Raw genomic sequence first — 20265 nt, 5'->3', positions numbered from 1 at the left:
GAATGGTCTTTTGTTTTGTTTAATAACTGTAGCATTACATTTTTCACCTTTGGAGATACATCTCAGTTGAATAAGTGAAACATAAATTTGACCATCTCTTCACTTAGTTTGTTGTCTCCTTTTAACAGACAACTATGAGGAACGACCAATGCTAATGGGTCAGCAACTTAATCTGACATGCTTCTTTGACCAGTCTGAACCTGGAAGTAAAGTGCCCAGCAACTACAAAGTTCTGTGGTTGCAGCTTGATACAGTTGTGACTCCTGGAGGAAGTGACAGCAATCTTGAGCGTGAGGTGGACTTTGTGATCAAACAAGGACCACGAATGAGTCAGCTGGCCGCCTTCTCATACCTGAGCCGTGTCTCACTGGAGAACTTCTACAGCTGCTGGGTACAGAGAAAGGGAGGCCCACCTGGCCAGATTGTAATTGCCTTTGGTGTTTCTGTCATTGACCCCAGTTCTGGTAATTTATCTGCTTTCTTAAAATACATAGATGGCAGAATAAATAGTTTTTCAGTCTGTAGAATGAAAGAAAAAATACTGTAACTGTTAATGTGAGGTGCATATACTAAAAAATGAGTCTTCCCTTCAAAGTAACCATTTAGTCTTTATTTTCAACTAACTTTAATGTGCAAAAGTAATACATAGTCTGCTTCTGTCTAAGACAAAAGGATAATGCGTAAAGAGTAATAACTGCAGAAGAGTCACTGAATATGCCATAGAAATGTGATACATTTCTAGTTTTCAGAACAGGAGGTGTCTTCCTTTGGGGCAAGAAAGGAGTGTGGAGACTGCTGTGTGGTAGGCTCATTAGCTTCATTGTGAAATCTTATTTTTGAATTCCTCCACGTTAATTACTTCTACATCAAAAAGTTTTCATCCTGGGATCTTATTTTTGAATGTATCCATGTTAATTACTTCCACATCAAAAATATTACTGTTTCATTCTCCATGCACTGTGATTCATTGCTTGATGTTGGTACCTAGTGTTTTTGGAGGTATCTTCACTCAGACACACAAATATGGCTCACCAACTACCAATAGTAATTCTACTTTAGTAGCCTTGTCTCAAGCTTACGAATTGCAGCAGGCTGAGTTATTCATGTATTATCTATCAGTCACTGGTTTTCACTTCTAACAAATGCCTAAAAACACCAGCTTGAAACCAGATTAACCATGATCTCAATGTAGTAGTGAAATGTTCCTCAGGACTAACTCCTCCCATTCTCATAATAAAATTATAATAAATTATAATAACTGCTTTCTGTAGCCCTTACACTAGGTTTAATCTGACTAATAATGAGACATCTACTACCTTGTATGTCATTGTTTTGGAGCAGCATTGTGCAATGTACCTGACAAAGAACCTTTCTTGTATTTAGAACCATTTTGTAACAGCTGTTTGGCTATTATTATTCGTAAAATCCTAAAAAGCTCTCCTACCACAATAAGTTCTGATACAGCCACCATCCACCTTACATGATTTCCCCAGTAGTGTCAATCCAGGAGTACTATGTGGCAGAAGTGTTCTGCCTCCATAGCCCTGTATGCAGTGTAGGCTCCAACTAGAAGAGTCTTCTTAATGTGTTTTGCTTATTGCAGTACTTAACAAAAGGATTCTGTTTATCTTCCCAAATTCTTCCTCTCCTATTGCCTTTTCCTATCAGTCTCTGATACAGCACCGCAAACTTTTTGCCCCCTCCCTGTTATTTATAAGTCTAATGGTATTTTCTGTCAGATTTAGGTTTCTTACTGTTGAGCCCATTAAGCACTTTCTTGATGAGCTTGAAAGTACATTTCTTTCTTGCACACATGACCGTCATCTTTGGCAATTCGGACTAGATTCTGATCTGAGCTCTTGGGCTGTCATGTGTATGTGAGTGTGCTTGTGAATGAATATGTGTGTTTACTTTTCCAAAAAAGGCTTTGGCCAAAAGCTAAACATGCAAAAGTCTTTTTGTTGTGGCCATCTGCAGCTCAACATGTCATCTTTATGGTGAGTAGCAATCTCTGTATCTACATGTATACTCTATACATTATGTGTGATTAGGTAATACCTATATTTGTGGCTTCCTGTCCTATTCCATGTATGTACTTTATGAGGGAAGATTAATTAGCCGTATTTGTATAAATACCTCAGTATACACCCTAATCTCTCTTAACTTATTTGCAATGTTGCATTCCATCCTGTATTTTACATTGTTTGATTAACTTATTTTCATGAATCCTACACAAGATACGAGTTGAAGGCAGCATAATTGTTGCAAAGTGTTCATTGAATATTAATTCTCGAAGTTTCTCAACAGTTTGCGAGAACACCAGCTTTCTTCTAGAGATCGACATTTTTGTTCTGTGAGCATCTCCATTGTTTCGTGTGCTTTATTGTTCTGTTAAATCAAAACCTGCTGCCATTCCTACTTGACAAGGACTCCAAGTCCTGGAGCACTATAATTTTGCAATGGCTTAGTTACATAAGCATCCGCTTTCCCAGAACTCTCTGAACAAAAGTAATTTTTAAACTACCTTCACTAAATTTGTTTTCATGCATTCATGTTGTTTCATATTGCTTTCTAATGTGAAACCTCTGATATTCACACAACGTGGCACAATCTAGAACAGAACTTTACAGAGAATGTGCTCCACTACCAGACAGCAAGCTCAGACCTACAAGCAGTGAGTACCCCATCCCTTCCATTTTCACAGCACAAGATAGGGAGTGGAGAGCCATGTGGAGACTTGAGCAGGGACATGACATATTTCTCAGGCAAATTAATTTTCCTACCTTTAATAAATAAGTCATGGTAAATGCTGTTTCAGTGTCATAAATTAATCGAATCAACTAAAAATGTAATGCTGCACCACAGCTTTATTATTAAATAGATACATATTTCTTATTTTACTTAATCATACATTACACATATAATGTTTTTTAATCAACTCTCGCATATTCAATCTTATTGCTCCTTTTCCATTTTACAAGAGCATCTCTAATCAGTGCAGTCATTTATGTGCACTGTAGAGTAGCATGTAGTTCAGGTTATAGCAAGATAGCGAGTTCTCAAATGCATTTTATTGTCTTCATCACTAAAAACAGTTGTTCACAGATGTGCATGAAACCAAACATTGATATTATGCCAGCAGCCATCTCCTATAAATGAGGAAAGTGATCTTCGGAGAAATACTTGTAAAAATATAGAATACTTATCTTGTTATTAAATTTGTCTTTATATTCCCTACTTTATCACAGGTATTTACTTCCAGCTGCACATCACATGAATGTCATTAATATTCACTCAGTATGCAGAGGAAAAAAGATGAAAATTACCCATTAGTCATGCCACATTATTAAATCGAAATTGGGATTGTTTCTTATGTGGAATAGGTGGATAGCATTTTAATTCTATGTTAATACAAAAGTCCTTCAATGAAGAAAATTTTGGAAAATGAACAGGATAGATGAAAATCTACTCACCAAGTGGTGGCAGGAGAACACATGTAAAAAAGGGTATTAAAGCTTGAAAGCTATTGTAGACAGTGGCTCTTTCTGCTGGCGGAGGGGTTGAAGGGGAAGGAAAAGGGAAGAAGGAAAAAGACTGGTGAGGTTTAGGGAAAGGTGTGTAATTCAGAAATGTCACCTAGAACCCCACATCAGGAGAGACTATCTGGACAGAATAAGAAGGGGACGGCAATGAAAGAGGTTTGAAAATCTGAGAGCTTAAATGTAGAAGAAAGTGTAATGTGCACAACAGAGAGTACTACCAAAACATTGTGGACAAGTTAATAAGAGCAAAAAGCCAAGTGTATTTATGTGATGGAGGTGGGATGGGGATGATGAGATGTAGACAGGTCAGAAAATGAAAGATACAGAAAACTAAAAAGGAGTGAAGAAAGGAATAGTTCAAGGACCATCATATCCAAACCTGGTACAGCTGGTCCTTCCAAAAAACAATGTAGGAGTACACTACTTGTCACTCAGTGTTATCCTACCTTGATTGTATTAATCACCTACTTCAACAAGGCTATGACTTCCTAAAATCATTCCCTGAGATGAGATCCATTCTGTCCAACATTTTGCCCACCACACTTACAATAGCTATTTGTTGCCTTTCCAATCTCTGAAATATCCTTGTCAGACCCTATGCTCCTTCTGCACCCATCTTCCTACTCTATGATTTCTAGCCCTGTGACTATTCTTGCTGTAAAACTTGGCCTTTGCGCCCTCCTTCCACCAACTATACCAGTCCTGTAACTGGCAAAAGATATACTATCAAAGAGAGAGCCACCTGGGAAACAATACATATAGTATACCAGTTGTTATGTAAACACTGTTCAGCCTTTTATATTGGCGTGACCACCAACAAGTTATTGGTCACGATGAATGGGCATAGGCAGAGGGTGTATACTGGCAACACAAAATATCCTGTTGAAGAGCATGCTCTGTTGTCATGGGGAAAGTACCAGAGCTCCACGTGCTAATAGAAAGTACTGATGCTCAAATCAATATAGGCACTGAATACTGGCAAAGCCGGAGATAAGTTCAGCTGAAATTTTTGTGAATAACCTAATGGTGTTCCAAAAGGATAGGGTAAACACATTTGGTGGTCGTGTGTTTGTTGCTGTTAAAAGTAGTTTACTTTTTAGCAAAATTGAAGTGGATAGTCCCTGTGAGTTAGTATGGGCAGAGGTCATTCTTGGCAACCAGAATAAAATAATAATGGATCCTTTTACTGACCTCCCAGTTCAGAAGATACAATTACTGAAAGGTTTAAAGAAAACTTGAGTTTAATTTCAAACATATACATGACTCATACAATTATATTTGGTGGTCAGTTTAATTTACCCTCAATACGTTGGCAAAAATACGTGTTTAAATCTGGAGGTACACATAAAACATCACTCAAAATGGTGCTAAATGTGTTCTCTGTAAATTATTTGAAGCAGTTAGTTCATGAAGCCACACGAACAGTAAATGGTTGTGGAGACAACTTTACCTCTTAGCAACAAATAATCCAGATCTAACAACAAGCATCAAAATGGATACAGGGACTAGGGAAAACCGGGTTATTGTAGTAAGACTGAGTATTGTAACCCCCAAATCCTCCAAAAATAAACAAAAAATATTCAATAAAGCAGATAAAAATTCACTTGGCACCTTCCTGAGAGACAATCTTCACTCTTTCCAAATTAACAATGTAAGTGTAGAACAAATGTGGCTTGAATTCAAAGAAATAGAATCTACAGCAACTGAGAGATTTATACCAAATGAATTAACAAATGACACAGCAGAACCCCCTTGGTAAAGAAAATGGGTCAGAACACTGTTGCAGAAACAGTGAAAAAAGCATACCAAATTGAAATGAACTCAAGATTTCCAAGGTTGGTGATCTTTTACAGAATCTCAAAATTTAGCGCAGACTTCAATGTGAGATGCTTATAATAGTTTCCACAACAAAACTTTGTCTCAAAACGTGGCAGAAAATCCAAAGAGATTCTGGTCGTATGTAAGGTAAGCCAGTGGCAAGACACAACCAGTGCTTTCTCTGCAGAACAGCAATGGAAATACTATCGATAACAGTACTGCCAAAGCAGAGTTACTGCACACAGCCTTATGAAATTCCTTCATCAACAAAGACAAAGTAAATATTCTAGAATTCTAATCAAGACAGCTACCAACATGAGTAACTTAGAAACAGATACCCTTGGAGTAGTGGAGGAACTTGAATCACTTAATAAAAACAAGTCTTCCGGTTCAGACTGTGAACCAGTTAGGTTCCTTTCAGAGAATGCTGATGCAATAGCAGCATGTTTAACACTCATATACAACTGCTTGCTTGAAAGATCTGTACTCAAAGACTGGAAAGTTGCATAGGTCACACCAATATTCAAGAAAGGTTGTAGGAGTAATCCAGTACGTTACAGGCTCATATCATTAATGTTGATATGCAGCAGGATTTTGTAACATATATCATGTTCGAACATTATGAATTACCTCGAAGAGAATGGTGTATTAATACACAAACAACACGAATTTAGAAAGCATTGTTCTTGTGAAACACAACTAGTTCTTTACTCACACAAAAGCAGCCGCCTTAGGTTGTTGCAGGTGATACTGTCATTTATCGTCTAGTGAAGACATCAGAAGATCATAACAAATTGCGAAATGATTAAGAAAAGATATCTGTATGGTGCAAAAATTGGCAACTGACCCTAAATAATGAAAACTGTGAGGTCATCCACATGATTGCTAAAAGGAATCTTTTAAACGTTGGTTGCACGATAAATAAGCCAAATCTAAAGGTCATAAATTCAACTAAATACCTAGGAATTATAATTACGAACTACTTAAATTGGAAAGAACACATAGAAAATGTTGTAGGGTAGGAAAACCAAACATTACTTTTTATTGGTAGAACACTTAGAAAATGTAACATTTACTAAAGAAACTGCCTACACTTGTTTGTCGATCCTCTTTTGAAGTACTGCTGAGCGGTTTGGGATTATTAGCACATAGGATTAATAGAGTTCATTGAGAAAGTTGAAAGAAAAGCAGCATGTTATGTAATATCAAGAAAGAGGAGAGAGAGTGTCACTGATATGATACAGGATTTGGGGTGGACATAATTAAAACAAAGGCATTTTTCATTGTGGCAGAATCTTCTCACGAAATTTCAATCACAAACTTTCTCCTCCAAATGCAAAAATATTTTGTTGACACTAAACTACATAGGGAGAAACGATCATCATAATAAAATGAGGAAAATCAGAGCTTACCACGTGTTGTTTGAGACTGGAATAAGAGAGAATTATTGTAGAGGTGGTTCAATGAATGCACTGTGTGTCACTTAAGTATAATTTGCAGAGTATCCATGTAGATGTAGTTGTAGATGTACAACATGGCAGTCATGACCTCAGTACCTGTTTCACCACACGTGCCATCTGGGTTTTTCCTCCAGACACAGTTTCTCAGAACTCTGCAGGTGGGAACTGGCACTACAATAGGTCCTTTGCTCTCGCCAACCACCTGGCTTAATTAACATTAATTTCTTCGGTCTCAGCAATTATTCACAATGATTATTCCTTTTACCATTCCCTTTTAGTTTACTACATCTTTCATTTTCTGAACTGTCAACCCCTCCCACCTCTGTCCCGTACAAAGCACTTATCTTTTCACTTTTCTTAACTTGGGCTTGGTATTTTGGTAGGAATCTCTGTCATGCATATTACCCTTTAGCTCTCAGGTTTATAAATCTTTTCCCATGGATTTCCAAAGAATCAGTATTTCCTTCTCATCCCATCTGGTAAGTCTGCCCGATCCATGGTTTTTTTTTAATCTCACCAGTCCTTTTCCTTCATTCTTCTTCCTTCTCCTCTCCTTCAACCCTTGAGCCAGAAGTAGGAGCCACTGTCTTCAAAAGCTTGCAAACTTTAATACCTTTTATATTCGTGTTCTCCTGCTGCCACTTGGTGAGTAGAATTTTTTATCTGTCCAATTACATTATACAGGGTAGTTACGGACAGATAAGTGCCAATGTGGTGGCGCTCCATCCTGCTGAAATATGAATTGTTGTGCTTCAAAAAGAATACCACAACTTTAGGAATTTAAAACTCTGTAACGACAAAAGGCAGAGCTAAGCACTATCTGTCGGCGAATTAAGGGAGCTATAAAGTTTCATTTAGTTGTACATTTGTTTGCTTGAGGTGCTGTTGACTAGGCGTCAGCGTCAGTTGATGCTAAGATGGCGACCGCTCAACAGAAAGCTTTTTGCGTTATTGAGTAGGGCAGAAATGAATCGACGACAGTTGTTCAGCGTGCATTTCGATTGAAGTATGGTGTTAAACGTCCTGATAGGTGGTGTATTAAACGTTGGTATAAACAGTTTACAGAGAATGGGTGTTTGTGCAAAGGGAAAAGTTCTGGACGGCCGAGAACGAGTGATGAAAATGTAGCACGCATCCAGCAAGCATTTGTTCTCAGCCCAGGAAAATCGACTTGCAGAGCTAGCAGAGAGCTGCAAATTCCACAATCAACTGTATGGAGAGTCCTACAAAAAAGGTTAGTTATGAAACCTTATCGTCTGAAATTGGTTCAAGCACTGTCTGCAGCTGATAAGATTAAAAGAATCGATTTCTGTGATTTTATCCTTGCTCAAATGGAAACAGATGAATCTTTTGTTTCAAAGAATGTGTTTAGTGATGAAGCAGCTTTCCACACTAACAGGAAAGTCAACCGTCACAATGTCTGTATATGAGGCACTGAGAATCCGTGGGAAACAACTCAGTATGAACGTGACTCGCCTAAGGTGAACGTTTTCTGTGCCATTTCAGCCAATAAAGTTTTTGGTCCCTTTTTCTTCGAAGGTGCTACTGAAACTGGACTACAGTATCTGGAGATGTTAGAGAATTGGCTGTTCCCTCAGCTCGAACAAGAAGCACAACAATTCATATTTCAGCAGGATGGAGCGCCACCACATTGGCACTTATCTGTCCGTAACTACCTGAACGTCAACTACCCAAGGCGATGGATTGGCTGCCAGGCAGCCCGTGACAGAGCACTTCATCACTGGCATCCAAGAAGCCCAGATCTTACCCCCTGCGATTTTTTCTTATGGGGGGTATGTTAAGCATATGGTGTTTCGGCCACCTCTTCCAGCCACCATTGATGATTTGAAATGAGAAATAACAGCAGCTATCCAAACTGTTATGCCTGATATGCTACAGAGAGTGTGGAACGAGTTGGAGTATCGGGTTGATATTGCTCGAGTGTCTGGAGGGGGCCATATTGAACGTCTCTGAACTTGTTTTTGAGTGAAAAAAACCTTTTTAAATACTCTTTGTAATGATGTATAACAGAAGGTTATATTATGTTTCTTTCATTAAATACAGATTTTTAAAGTTGTGGTATTCTTTTTGAATCACCCTGTATTTTCAAAAATTGATTATTTTCTTTGGAAAAAGAACTGTGTTTCAAAAGATAAGATTCTTTCCACTGTGAACTGAAATGTGTAAACATTGTTGGTGTTACAAAATGATAGCTCGCTGTTACTGCTATTAGACAGCATCGCTGTCAAAACGGTTGCTTCCCCATTTCATGGATAGTACATCTCTTGTGTTGTACCCCTCAACCCAATTTGCTACTCTTCTACTCTTGGGTTGGAGCCTGAGCAGGTGTACTTGCACTCAGAATCAATGAATTGTTAAGACCTGCACTAGAACTTACCAGATATCTTGTAATTGGATATTGTCAAACTCTGTCATTTGTTATGTTATTATCTTGCATTTACACACCTTTTAAGGGAGATACGGTCCAGTTGACCAAGTGGAAATACTGTCTTAAGTTGTTCTGCATTCCTGGATGATCTTCAAATCCTAATATCAAGTTGTTTGTATTATACTTTTCTTTCTTAGTCATTACACCTTTGGTTAATTTTTGTTTATAGCCAGTTCTCATCAGAACTTCTGTTGCTTGCATTTTTCATGAGAAGGCTAGCTGGTGCCAAGACAAATGTTTAATTCTGAGATAATGGTATAGGAGGAAGATGAAAGATTTGGAGTAAGGATAAAAAAAATAGGAAAAGGAAGTGAACAGTGAATTAGGGTGGAGCCGAAAATTAACAGAGGATGAGCGGATGATTTGGGATCAGAGGTTGGAATGGCGTAGGAAAAGGAAAGGGGGTAGAGGCATGTGGAGAACAGGAACTAGCAGATATTGCAGCCAAGAGGGTTGTGGAAATGAACAATATATCACAAGAGGAGTTCTTACTGGCTCAGTTGCAAAAAATACATTCTACTGTGAAGATCCAAAAGACATGTGTTGTAAAACAAGTGATGAAGTAAACTACATTATCTTGTGTTGTTTTTTCTGTAACTGAGCATCTTTTTATATCTAAAAATAAAGATGATGTGACTTACCAAACGAAATCGCTGGCAGGTCGATAGACACACAAACATAACACAAACATACACACAAAATTCAAGCTTTCGCAACTAACGGTTGCTTCGTCAGGAAAGAGGGAAGGAGAGGGAAAGACGAAAGGATGTGGGTTTTAAGGGAGAGGGTAAGGAGTCATTCCAATCCCGGGAGCAGAAAGACTTACCTTAGGGGGAAAAATGGACAGGTATACACTCGGGCACACACACATATCCATCCACACATATACAGACACAAGCAGACATATTCAAAGACAGACATATTCAAAGGCAAGCCACTGAGTTTCACAAGCAGAATGTTGACAGATTGATTCAGGACGATCGTCATATCACTCAGAGAGAAACTCCAAGCACAATCGGCATTTCACAAGAACGTGTGGGTCTTATTATTGCTTTTTGTGGCTATCAGAAGATCTGTTCACAATGGGTACCCTGGATGCTGACTCCTGAAATGAAAGTGCACAGACTTGAAATTTGCCAGGAACTCCTCAAAAGTTATGAGAAGAAAGGTGACACCTTTCTCCATTCAACTGTGACAGGAGACAAAACATGGGTACATCACTATGACCCAGGGACAAAACATCAGTCTATGGAATATCAACACAAAGACTTACCCCAGAAAAAGAAATTCAAGATGCAGCCCCACCTGGAAAAATCATGGTCACAGTGTTCTGAGTGTTGGGTGTGTGTTTTACCCCTGCCACCTTCAGAATTTGAAAGAGAGTATTCCAGTCAACATTGTCAAAAGCTTTCTCTAAGTCTACAAAAATCTAGAAATGTAGGTTCGCCTTTCCTTAATCTAGCTTCTAAGATAAGCTGTTGGGTCAGTATTGCCTCACATGTTCCAATATTTCTACGGAATCCAAACTGATCTTCCCCAAGGCCAGCTTCTACTAGTTTTTCCATTCGTCTGTAAACAATTCGCGTTAGTATTTAGCAGCTGTGACTTATTAAACTGATAGTTCGGTAATTATCACATCTGTCAACTCCTGCTTTCTTTGGGATTGGGATTATTATATTCTTCTTGAAGTCTGAGGGTATTTCGCCTGCCTCATACATCTTGCTCACCAGATGGTAGAGTTTTGTCAGGACTGGCTCTACCAAGGCCATCATTAGTTCTAATGGAATGTCGTCTACTCCGGGGACCTTATTTCGACTCAGGTCTTTCAGCGCTCTGTCAAACTCTTCACGCAGTATCATATCTCCCCTTTCATCTTCATCTACATCCTCTTCCATTTCCATAATATTGTCCTCAAGTACATCGCCCTTGTATAGAACCTGTATATACTCCTTCCACCTTTCTGCTTTCCCTTCTTTGCTTAGAACTGGGTTTCCATCTGAGCTCTTGATATTCATACAAGTGGCTCTCTTTTCTCCAAAGGTCTCTTTAATTTTCCTGTAGGCTGTATCTATCTTACCCCTATTGAGATAAGCCTCTACATCCTTACATTTGTCCTCTAGCCATTCCTGCTTAGCCATTTTGCACTTCCTTTCGATCTCATTTTTGAGACATTTGTATTCCTTCTTGCCTGCTTCATTCACTGCATTTTTATATTTTCTCCTTTCATCAATTAAATTCAATATTTTTTCTGTTACCCAAGGATTTCTACTAGCCCACATCTTTTTACCTACTTGATCCTCTGCTGCCTTCACTACTTCATCCCTCAGAGCTACCCATTCGTCTTCTACTGTATTTCTTTCCCCCATTCCTGTCAATTGTTCCCTTATGCTCTCCCTGAAATTCTGTACAACCTATGGTTTAGTCAGTTTATCCAGGTCCCATCTCCTTAAATTCCCACCTTTTTGCAGTTTCTTCAGTTTTAATCTACAGTTCATAACCAATAGATTGTGGTCAGAGTCCACATCTGCCCCTGGATATGTCCCACAATTTAAATCCTGGTTCCTAAATCTCTGTCTTACCATTATATAATCTATCTGATACCTTTTAGTATCTCCAGGATTCTTCCATTTATACAACCTTCTTTTATGATTCTTGAACGAAGTGCTAGCTATGATTAAGTTATGCTCTGTGCAAAATTCTAACAAATGGCTTCCTCTTTCATTTCTTAGCCCCAATCCATATTCACCTATTATGTTTCCTTCTCTCCCTTTTCCTACTGTCGAATTCCAGTCACCCATGACTATTAAATTTTCATCTCCCTTCACTACCTGAATAATTTCTTTTATTTCATCATACATTTCTTCAATTTCTTCATCATCTGCTGAGCTAGTTGGCATATAAACTTGTACAACTGTAGTAGGCATAGACTTCGTGTCTATCTTGGCCATTATAATACGTTCACTATGCTGTTTGTAGTAGCTTACCCGCACTCGTATTTTTTTATTCATTATTAAACCTACTCCTGCATTACCCCTATTTGATTTTGTATTTATAACCCTGTATTCACCTGACCAGAAGTCTTGTTCCTCCTGCCACCGAACTTCACTAATTCCCACTATATCTAACTTTAACTTATCCATTTCCCTTTTTAAATTTTCTAACCTACCTGCCCAATTAAGGGATCTGACATTCCACGCTCCGATCCGTAGAATGCCAGTTTTTTCTTCCCTGGTAACGACGTCCTCTTAAGTAGTCCCCGCCCGGAGATCCAAATGGGAGACTATTACACCTCCGGAATATTTTACCGAAGAGGACGCCATCATAATTTAACCATACAGTAAAGCTGCATGCCCTCGGGAAAAATTACGGCTGTAGTTTCCCCTTGCTTTCAGCCGTTCGCAGTACCAGCACAGCAAGGCCGTTTTGGTTATTGTTACAAGGCCAGATCAGTCAATCATCCAGACTGTTGCCCCTGCAACTACTGAAAAGGCTGCTGCCCCTCTTCAGGAACCACACGTTTGTCTGGCCTCTCAACAGATACCCCTCCGTTGTGGTTGCACGTATGGTATGGCTATCTGTATCATTGAGGCACACAAGCCTCCCCACCAATGGCAAGGTCCACGGGTCATGGGGGGAGGCTTCATAGTGCACTAGAAAAATTACATGTTTGAAGGTGTTTATAAATTATGTTTAGATTTAGGAATTTCTGACCAGTCTGCATTATTTATTGGACTGTCAAAATTTAACAGAGAAGTTTTGTGTAAGAAAAGGAACTTTAGTCAATGAAAGAATTCAACCATACTTGGTAGGGCTCTTTCTGTTCATCAGAATTCAAATTGAGGGGTTCCTACACCTCATCTGTCATTGCTTCCAAATGTTGTTATTTTCATTATTGACTAGTAGTAATTGTTTTTATGGTTTACATCTTGAACTACAGAAACGTTTAAAGAAGCCTTGAAATGCTTATTCAATTTTGTATCTGTTACTTACTATGCCACCAGCCATCTTAACTGATGAAATGTGATGTTGTGTTGGCTATTGCAGGAGTCAGCATGAGCACAGACAAGGAAGGAGAAAAGTTGTGATGGCCAGTTGCAGGAATCCAAATTGATCTATACATAACACCTGAAGATTAAGTGAACTCTTTATTTGTAAAATAAAAGAAACTTAACTTCTTGTTTCTTGTGCTTCCTACCTACAAGTACTATGCTCTCTATTACTACTTTCAGAATGGAGGCTAAGTAATGTCGTCCTGTTACTCATTATTGATGCTCTTGAAGTCTGTGACTGAACTGCTGAAACCAGCGATTGGCAACCAGTTAAATCAGCATTGATACTGGGTGTTGAACTCTGTCTTTGTGGGGGTGTGGTGCTGTTTGCTCTTGCTTTTGACATGTGGGTGAGCACCTTCTTGATGCTGTTTCATGGTGCTGTGCTGGCCGGTGTACAGTCCGTGCTTCCAGACTGCAAACTCTTCCTCCTCCGCCCCCTTGCCCCCAGAAAAAAAAACCACACCGTTGTCATGTAGGGAGCCATCTTATGACAATGGAAGAGGGGAAGAGAAAGCAGGAAGCTGGGTGCTGTGAGAAGCTGGGAGCTGCAACAGGGGCTGAAGCCAAGGCCCAAGCCACTCCCCAACATCCGCCCTGTGCTCTGAGAGGAATGATTACAGAAATGGTGCCAGGTGCGCAGCAGGCACTGGGATGAGCACTGGGAAGTTAAGCTTTTGCAGAGGCAAAGGTGATGGGTTCAGCTCCATCAGTTCCACAGATGGTGCCAAAGAGGCAACAGGATCATGGTATGATGTGAATCTAGGACAGAAAATCTGCAAAAGAATCTTGCAATCGACAAGCACGAATCTGGTTCTGAAGGTGCTGCAGCAACCCAGCAGGATCTTGAATGAAATACATGCAAGTGACTAAATTTCAAAGAATCATTCCTCTCTCCCAGCACTTGATGGGACCAAAAACTCTGAAAAGAATAGAATCATTAGGCACAAAGTGATACTTGTGGAGCTTGGGAGGCGCTGTGCACTGCAGTGGGTGCAGCAGCTGGAGCAACACGCAGTGATGCTGGACACATAGAAGCTCCACTGGCAACAGAGCATCACGAGGCTACAAGTGGTATGTTGCAAGAAAGAGCAGCAGCGTTTGCTCCTGTATCTTGGAGGCACATAGTATGTGTATATATATCTGTTGCTTGAATATATGCACAAATTGTTCTGCTTTTCTGTTCTACTGAGGATGAAACAGAGCACTGGTAAAGTCAGTGATACCATTCACTGTACAAAATTGTTCAAAGTCCTGAGTCATAAACTGTGGTCCATTGTCTGTAACCAACACTTCAGGCAAACCTTCCAAGCAAAAAATATATGAAAAAGCCATAATGGTATTACATGATTTAGCTGAGTTCATGGGCACTGAGAATGAGTATTTGCTCAAAGAGTTCACAACAATAAGCCAATGAGTGTACCGAAAGGGACCAACAAAGTGAATATGCACTTGTTGCCATAGTGACTGAGACTTGACCAAGCTGAAAATGTTTGTGACAGGGCCGATAGACTTTCAACACAAGCGCAAAACTGTGATGTCATCTGTTCAATGTGGGCATCCATGCCTGGTCAAGCACAATGCTGATGTGCTAACTGTTTTGTGTGTACAATTCCCCACTGGTGCACTGGGGTGATTGTAGCAGGGAAACTGTTATAGTGCCAGATGAGTCTCGCCAATGGGGTTGTTGATTATGTAGTTGTGACGAGAAAATTGTGGAACAGGGAAAATAGATTTGTGCCCTTCAGGCTGAACTGGAAATGAATTCACTTTTCAGATTCCAGTGCACATTCAGTTTGATTTGTTGCGTGAAGTAGAAGAGCCTCAAACAGTTTTTGAGCAAAGTAGGGTGCAGCAGACTTGTAGTAACAATTGTAATGCTAGGTGTGTGTGTGTGTGGGGGGGGGGGGGGGGGTCAAGCAGAAAGAAAAGAGTCCTGCTGTTAGGTAGCAGTCATGGGAGAGGTGTAGGCCAGTTGCTACAGGATAGGCTAGGAGTTGAGTACCAGGTCACAAGCACTGTGAAACCTAGTGCTAAGCTTGTCCAGGTTACAGAAAACCTATGGGCTTTGTGCAAAGATTTTGATGGTGAGTTCCATTTTCTTATAGTCGGAGGAGCAGGAAACAGCCTGGTTAGCAATTCAGACTATAGTATTTGGTGTGACCTGGATGTAATAGGAGAAGCAACAGCTAACACTCATGTGGGGTTTGTGGATGTTTTGCAGGCCATGGCCAGCACTGGGTTAACACGGCTGTCAAACATGTTAACAGAGAGCTGGGGGAGGGGGGGGGGGGGTTGTTACTGTTGGCATAAACTAAATCTCATATCTGTGTTGTGCCTGTTGATTCAGTTGAGTGGTGGGGTTACGCTACTCACGGCTTGCACCTGAATAGGAGGGGGAAGGATAGATTAGTCAATCTTCTTGCAGAAAATGCAAGGGGGGGCACATGCACCCAAGACAAAATACCAGTGACACATTTTTTACGTTAGAGTCAGACTACAGACAGAGAGTATTGAAAGAGATTAGAAGAGAACAGTGCCATAGTGTCTGTAGCAGTATCCAAAGAAATAAAATTTGTATGTTTCATCAGAACTTTAGAGGACTGAAAAATAAGATAGATGAGCTTCTTGTATGCCTAGGAAATGGGGTAAATTCTGAAGGTATAGATGTTTTGTGACTCTCTGAACACCATGTAACTGCAGGGGCAGGATGGAGAAGTTAAATTTAAGGGATTACAGGTTAGCACTTATTCATCTAGAGTCAACACAGAAAAAGGAGGAGTTGCTACTTATACAAAAACTGGACACAAAGTCAAAAATATTGAAACAAATAGTTTTTTGTAGATCAGATCGTTGAAGCATGTGCTTGTGAGTTGCTACTGCAATATACTTCTATGGTAATTGTAACAATCTACAGATCTCCTCAAGGTAACTTTCAGCTATTTATGAAAAATCTAGAGGCATTACTGAGGTACCTGACAGACAAAAAGAAGCAGTTAGTGGTTTGTGGTGATTTTAATGTACACTTCTTAAAAGATACAGACAGGAAAAATGAGCTACAATCTTTGTTTGGTTGTTTCAATCTAGTAGCTGTTGGAACTTTTCCAACTCATGTGCAGCAGGAGCAGGATAGTAGGTCACTTATTGGTAACATTTTCATAGACATTGCACAGGCAGGAACAATTAATGTGTACCCAGTTGTTAATGGGCTATCTGATCACGATGCACAGTTAATGGAAATAACACGTATAGCACCTTACAGGCTTCAGGCAGGTTGATACGAGCAGGGAGCAGCCTAGAAGAGGTAGAATGGGATGAAGTATACACAGAAAATGATGCTGATGCCAAATTCAGTTTATTCCACCATTAATTTGTCTCAATATTTGAGAGTTGCTTTCCGGAAACTTTATCCAAAAAAGCCATATGGACATGGCCAGAATAAGTCATGATTTGACGTTACTTTTTTATTACAAAAGATACTGTAATATTGTAAGGAAAGTCATTAAGAAGTCGAGAAGCTTATGTGTTCTGGCAGAAACTAATAATGCAGATAATAAGATAAAAACTATATGGAATATATTGTCTGACGGGAGACGGGGCAGCCTGACAGCGCACAGCATACCATAACAATAAAGCCAAATGATGGCGTTGCTTGTGATAATTCACAAGTTGCAAGTATTTTTAACAATCACTTTCTGAATGCAGCAGCAAAAATAGGGTTAAAGGGTTCAGTTGAAGAAGCAAAAAAATATGTTAAAAATGTAATTCCCCAGGACTTTAGGCCTTTAGAAATAGCATCAACATCCCGTACTGAAATAAAGGGAATTATAAATATAATGAAAAACAAGAGCTCATGTGGTGTTGATGGAGTCTCTAACACGATTTTGAAGTGTTGTTCTAATTCAATAAGTGGAGTCCTTAGCGATATATGTAATGCTTCACTGGCACAGGGAATTTTTCTAGACAGATTGAAATACGCAATTGTCAAACCTTTTCATAAGAAAGGGGCAAGAGCAATTTAAATAATTATAGACCAATCTCATTGCTGACTTCATTTTCTAAAATATTTGAAAAAGTTATGCATTCAAGAGTAGTCTCACGTTTAAGTGAAAATAATTTACTCAGCTTGTCACAGTTTGGATTCCGGAAGGGTTACTCGACTGAGAATGCTATCTACACATTTACCCATCAAATAGTACAAGCCCTAAACAAGAAATTATCCCCAGTTGATATCTTTTGTGGTCTTTCCAAGGCATTTGACTGTGTGGAGCATGTCACACTCTTAGAAAAATGCAGGTTTTATGGAACTGAAGGGTATACACACAGCTGGTTTGAATCGTACTTAACGAACTGAAAGCAAAAAGTTGTGCTGATTAACACAGATAATGTTGGTAGGGTGATAACTTCTAATGAATGGGGAGTTAACACAAAGGGAGTCCCACAGGGTTCAATTTTGGGTCCTCTGCTATTCTTTATTCATGTGAATGACCTCTCACTTAACGTTCAGCAAGCAGAACTAGTACTTTTTGCAGAGGACATGAGTGTTGTAATAAATTCCAGAAAAAGCAGCAGAAGATATTGTTAAGGACGTCTTTCAGAGAATTATTAAGTTGTTCTCAGAAAACGGACTCTCCCTTAATTTTGAAAAAACTCACTATATCTAGTTCTGTACACCGAATAGAGTCATACCGACAATTGATGTAGCATATGAACAGGGCTCAGTTGACAGGGTAGATTTCTCCAAATTTTTGAGTGTTCATATTGATGACAGCTTGAACTAGAAGAAGAATATTACTGAGCTTCTTAAACAATTAAGTTCAGATTCTTTCGCTCTTTGTATAAGCACTAGTTTTGGTAACAGACAGATCAGCCTCCTAACATACTTTGCATATCAACAACATAAAGTGTATGGAAGGTAGCAGATAAACTTTTAAATCTAGCTGAAAATCATTTCTTTTGGACCACTCCTTCTATTCCATGGACAAGTTTCTGTTTCAGAACTGGTCTATTCATGTGTGTATATGTAATCTTGTAATTTGTCTTTTTCCACATAATATTGATAAAATAATTTTAAAAATTATCTATGGAACATGACATAACTAAACTAAACTAAACCAATGTCCTTGGTGGAGCAATTGCAACACATCATTTTGGAACACTTTAGGAATAAGCACACACAATCATCTAGAGTCATTTTGCAATAAAATCATTCCCTGCTGGATGGAGAGGCTACATCGATGAGCGAAATGTCTCTGCACAAAAGAATTCTGAAGGGTTGTCATTGAACAAGGCCTATCAGTATGGATTTAGTGCAACAGAAGGTTCAAGTCAGGGCCTGCTTCTGTGGCGTGAGCAATTTTCGTGTAGTGCAGTGGACAAGACTGTAAAAGTGCAATGTTCTATGCATCGATCTGACAAAAATATGTGGTAGTGGAATCGAATTCAGGATCTGGACCAACAGGAAGGCGAGAAAGAGCGCCAGCATTTGCATGGTTTGATGTGGGCTGGTACAATAATTCATACTGATACTGTGACAACAACAAAGCTCAACATTGCAGCTGCTGAGCTGTGTGCTGCGGAACAGGTTTGGACAGATGAAATGAAGACTGAGTGGCTTATTGTCCGTCACTAGGTAAAACTTCCAACCAAACAGATAATGGTAAAACTTTGTCATGTCATAGATAATAGTGAGTGCATCCTTCTCAATTTGTGAATAGTTACTTTGAGTCTTGGTAAATAACTTGAAAGCAAAAGCAATCTGCCTGCCCTGTGACCCACCTGTACGAAAAAGTGTCCACTGCCAAAACCAAAGGCTTAGCAGGATTGAAGTGAAAAAGGCATTCTTAAGTTTGTAGAATGCATCCTGACTGATTTTGGTCCAAACAAAAGGCACATTCTTCTAACACAAACAATTCAATGGAGCCACAATCTGGGTTGCATTGGGTATCAATCAGACAGATATAATATGTCAACTTACCAAGACCGGCAGGGCAGGGAGCCCCTGGAAGGCCAGCATATGTGAGTGAAGGGGATGAACATCTTGGCTATTAAGAACATGGCCTAAGTACTTTATTTCAGTCTGAAAAAAGGCACATTTGAACCAGCGACACTTTAAATGTCCAGCTAGTACTTGAAAAAGCATACGAAGGTTAATTATATCTTCCTCCGGCATACGTCCTGACCTCACAGTGTCGTATCATCCAAGAAATTTAAACTGAATGGAACATTTGTAGTATATGGCAGGAATAGAAGCTCTGCGAAAAAGTAAGTGCCAAAATTTGAGCAATCCTAAATGTGTGTTGACCACAAACACTTTCTGAGACTCTGCATCTAGCAGAATTTACAGCATCGTCCTCAGGGAGAGACAACAGATAAGCATCAATTATTGTTGTGGATTCAGAGCAGATTTAATGTCAATGCAAAGATGAAGTCTTCAAGAAGGCTTTTGTAAGACGCCTAAGGGAGAAGCCCATTGACTAGCCTGGACCAGAACAATAATACCACTATCTTGCCAATCTTTAAATTCACTTGCAACTTCGTCTCTAAGTGTATGAGAGACAGGACACACCTGAAAAAACTTAGGTAACGCATTGTTCTTCATTGTCACGTGTGACATAAAGTCATTTGTTGTGCCAAGTCCTTCAGAAAATTGTCAGGAAACCCCTCAATCAATTGAGTAACACTGTCTTTGGCCCGCTCGGTTGGCCGTGCGGTCTAACGAATGACTTTCTGGGTGGGAAGGAGTGCCTGGTCCTCAGCATGAATCCACCCAGCCAATTTGTGTTGAGGTCCGTTGAACCGGCCAGTCTGTGGATGGTTTTTTGGTGGTTTTCCATCTGCCTCGGCGAATGCGGGCTGGTTCCCCTTATTCCGTCTTAGTTACACTATGTTGACGATTGATGCGCAAACAAGTTCTCCACGTATGCGTACACCACCATTACTCTACC

The 20265-nt window shown here is 39.6% G+C and overlaps 1 protein-coding gene across 5 annotated transcripts in view; it reads left to right on the top strand.

Moving 5' to 3' along the window:
* The window catches only part of LOC126335308 (uncharacterized), a 328273-nt gene that overhangs the window by 280192 nt on the left and 27816 nt on the right, over positions 1 to 20265 (top strand). The window contains exon 14 of one of the 5 annotated variants that reach the window (XM_049998442.1): positions 129 to 464. The exons of the other annotated variants lie outside the window; for them this stretch is intronic. Coding sequence (XP_049854399.1) covers positions 129 to 464 — 336 coding nt within the window. The remainder of the gene's footprint in view (positions 1 to 128; positions 465 to 20265) is intronic. 5 annotated transcript variants of the gene reach the window in all.

The sequence above is a fragment of the Schistocerca gregaria genome, chromosome 2 (assembly GCF_023897955.1).
Source record: "Schistocerca gregaria isolate iqSchGreg1 chromosome 2, iqSchGreg1.2, whole genome shotgun sequence".
Taxonomy (NCBI): Eukaryota; Metazoa; Arthropoda; class Insecta; order Orthoptera; family Acrididae; genus Schistocerca; species Schistocerca gregaria.
Note: the sequence above shows the minus strand (reverse complement) of the source record. Positions and strands in the feature narration are given on the sequence as shown.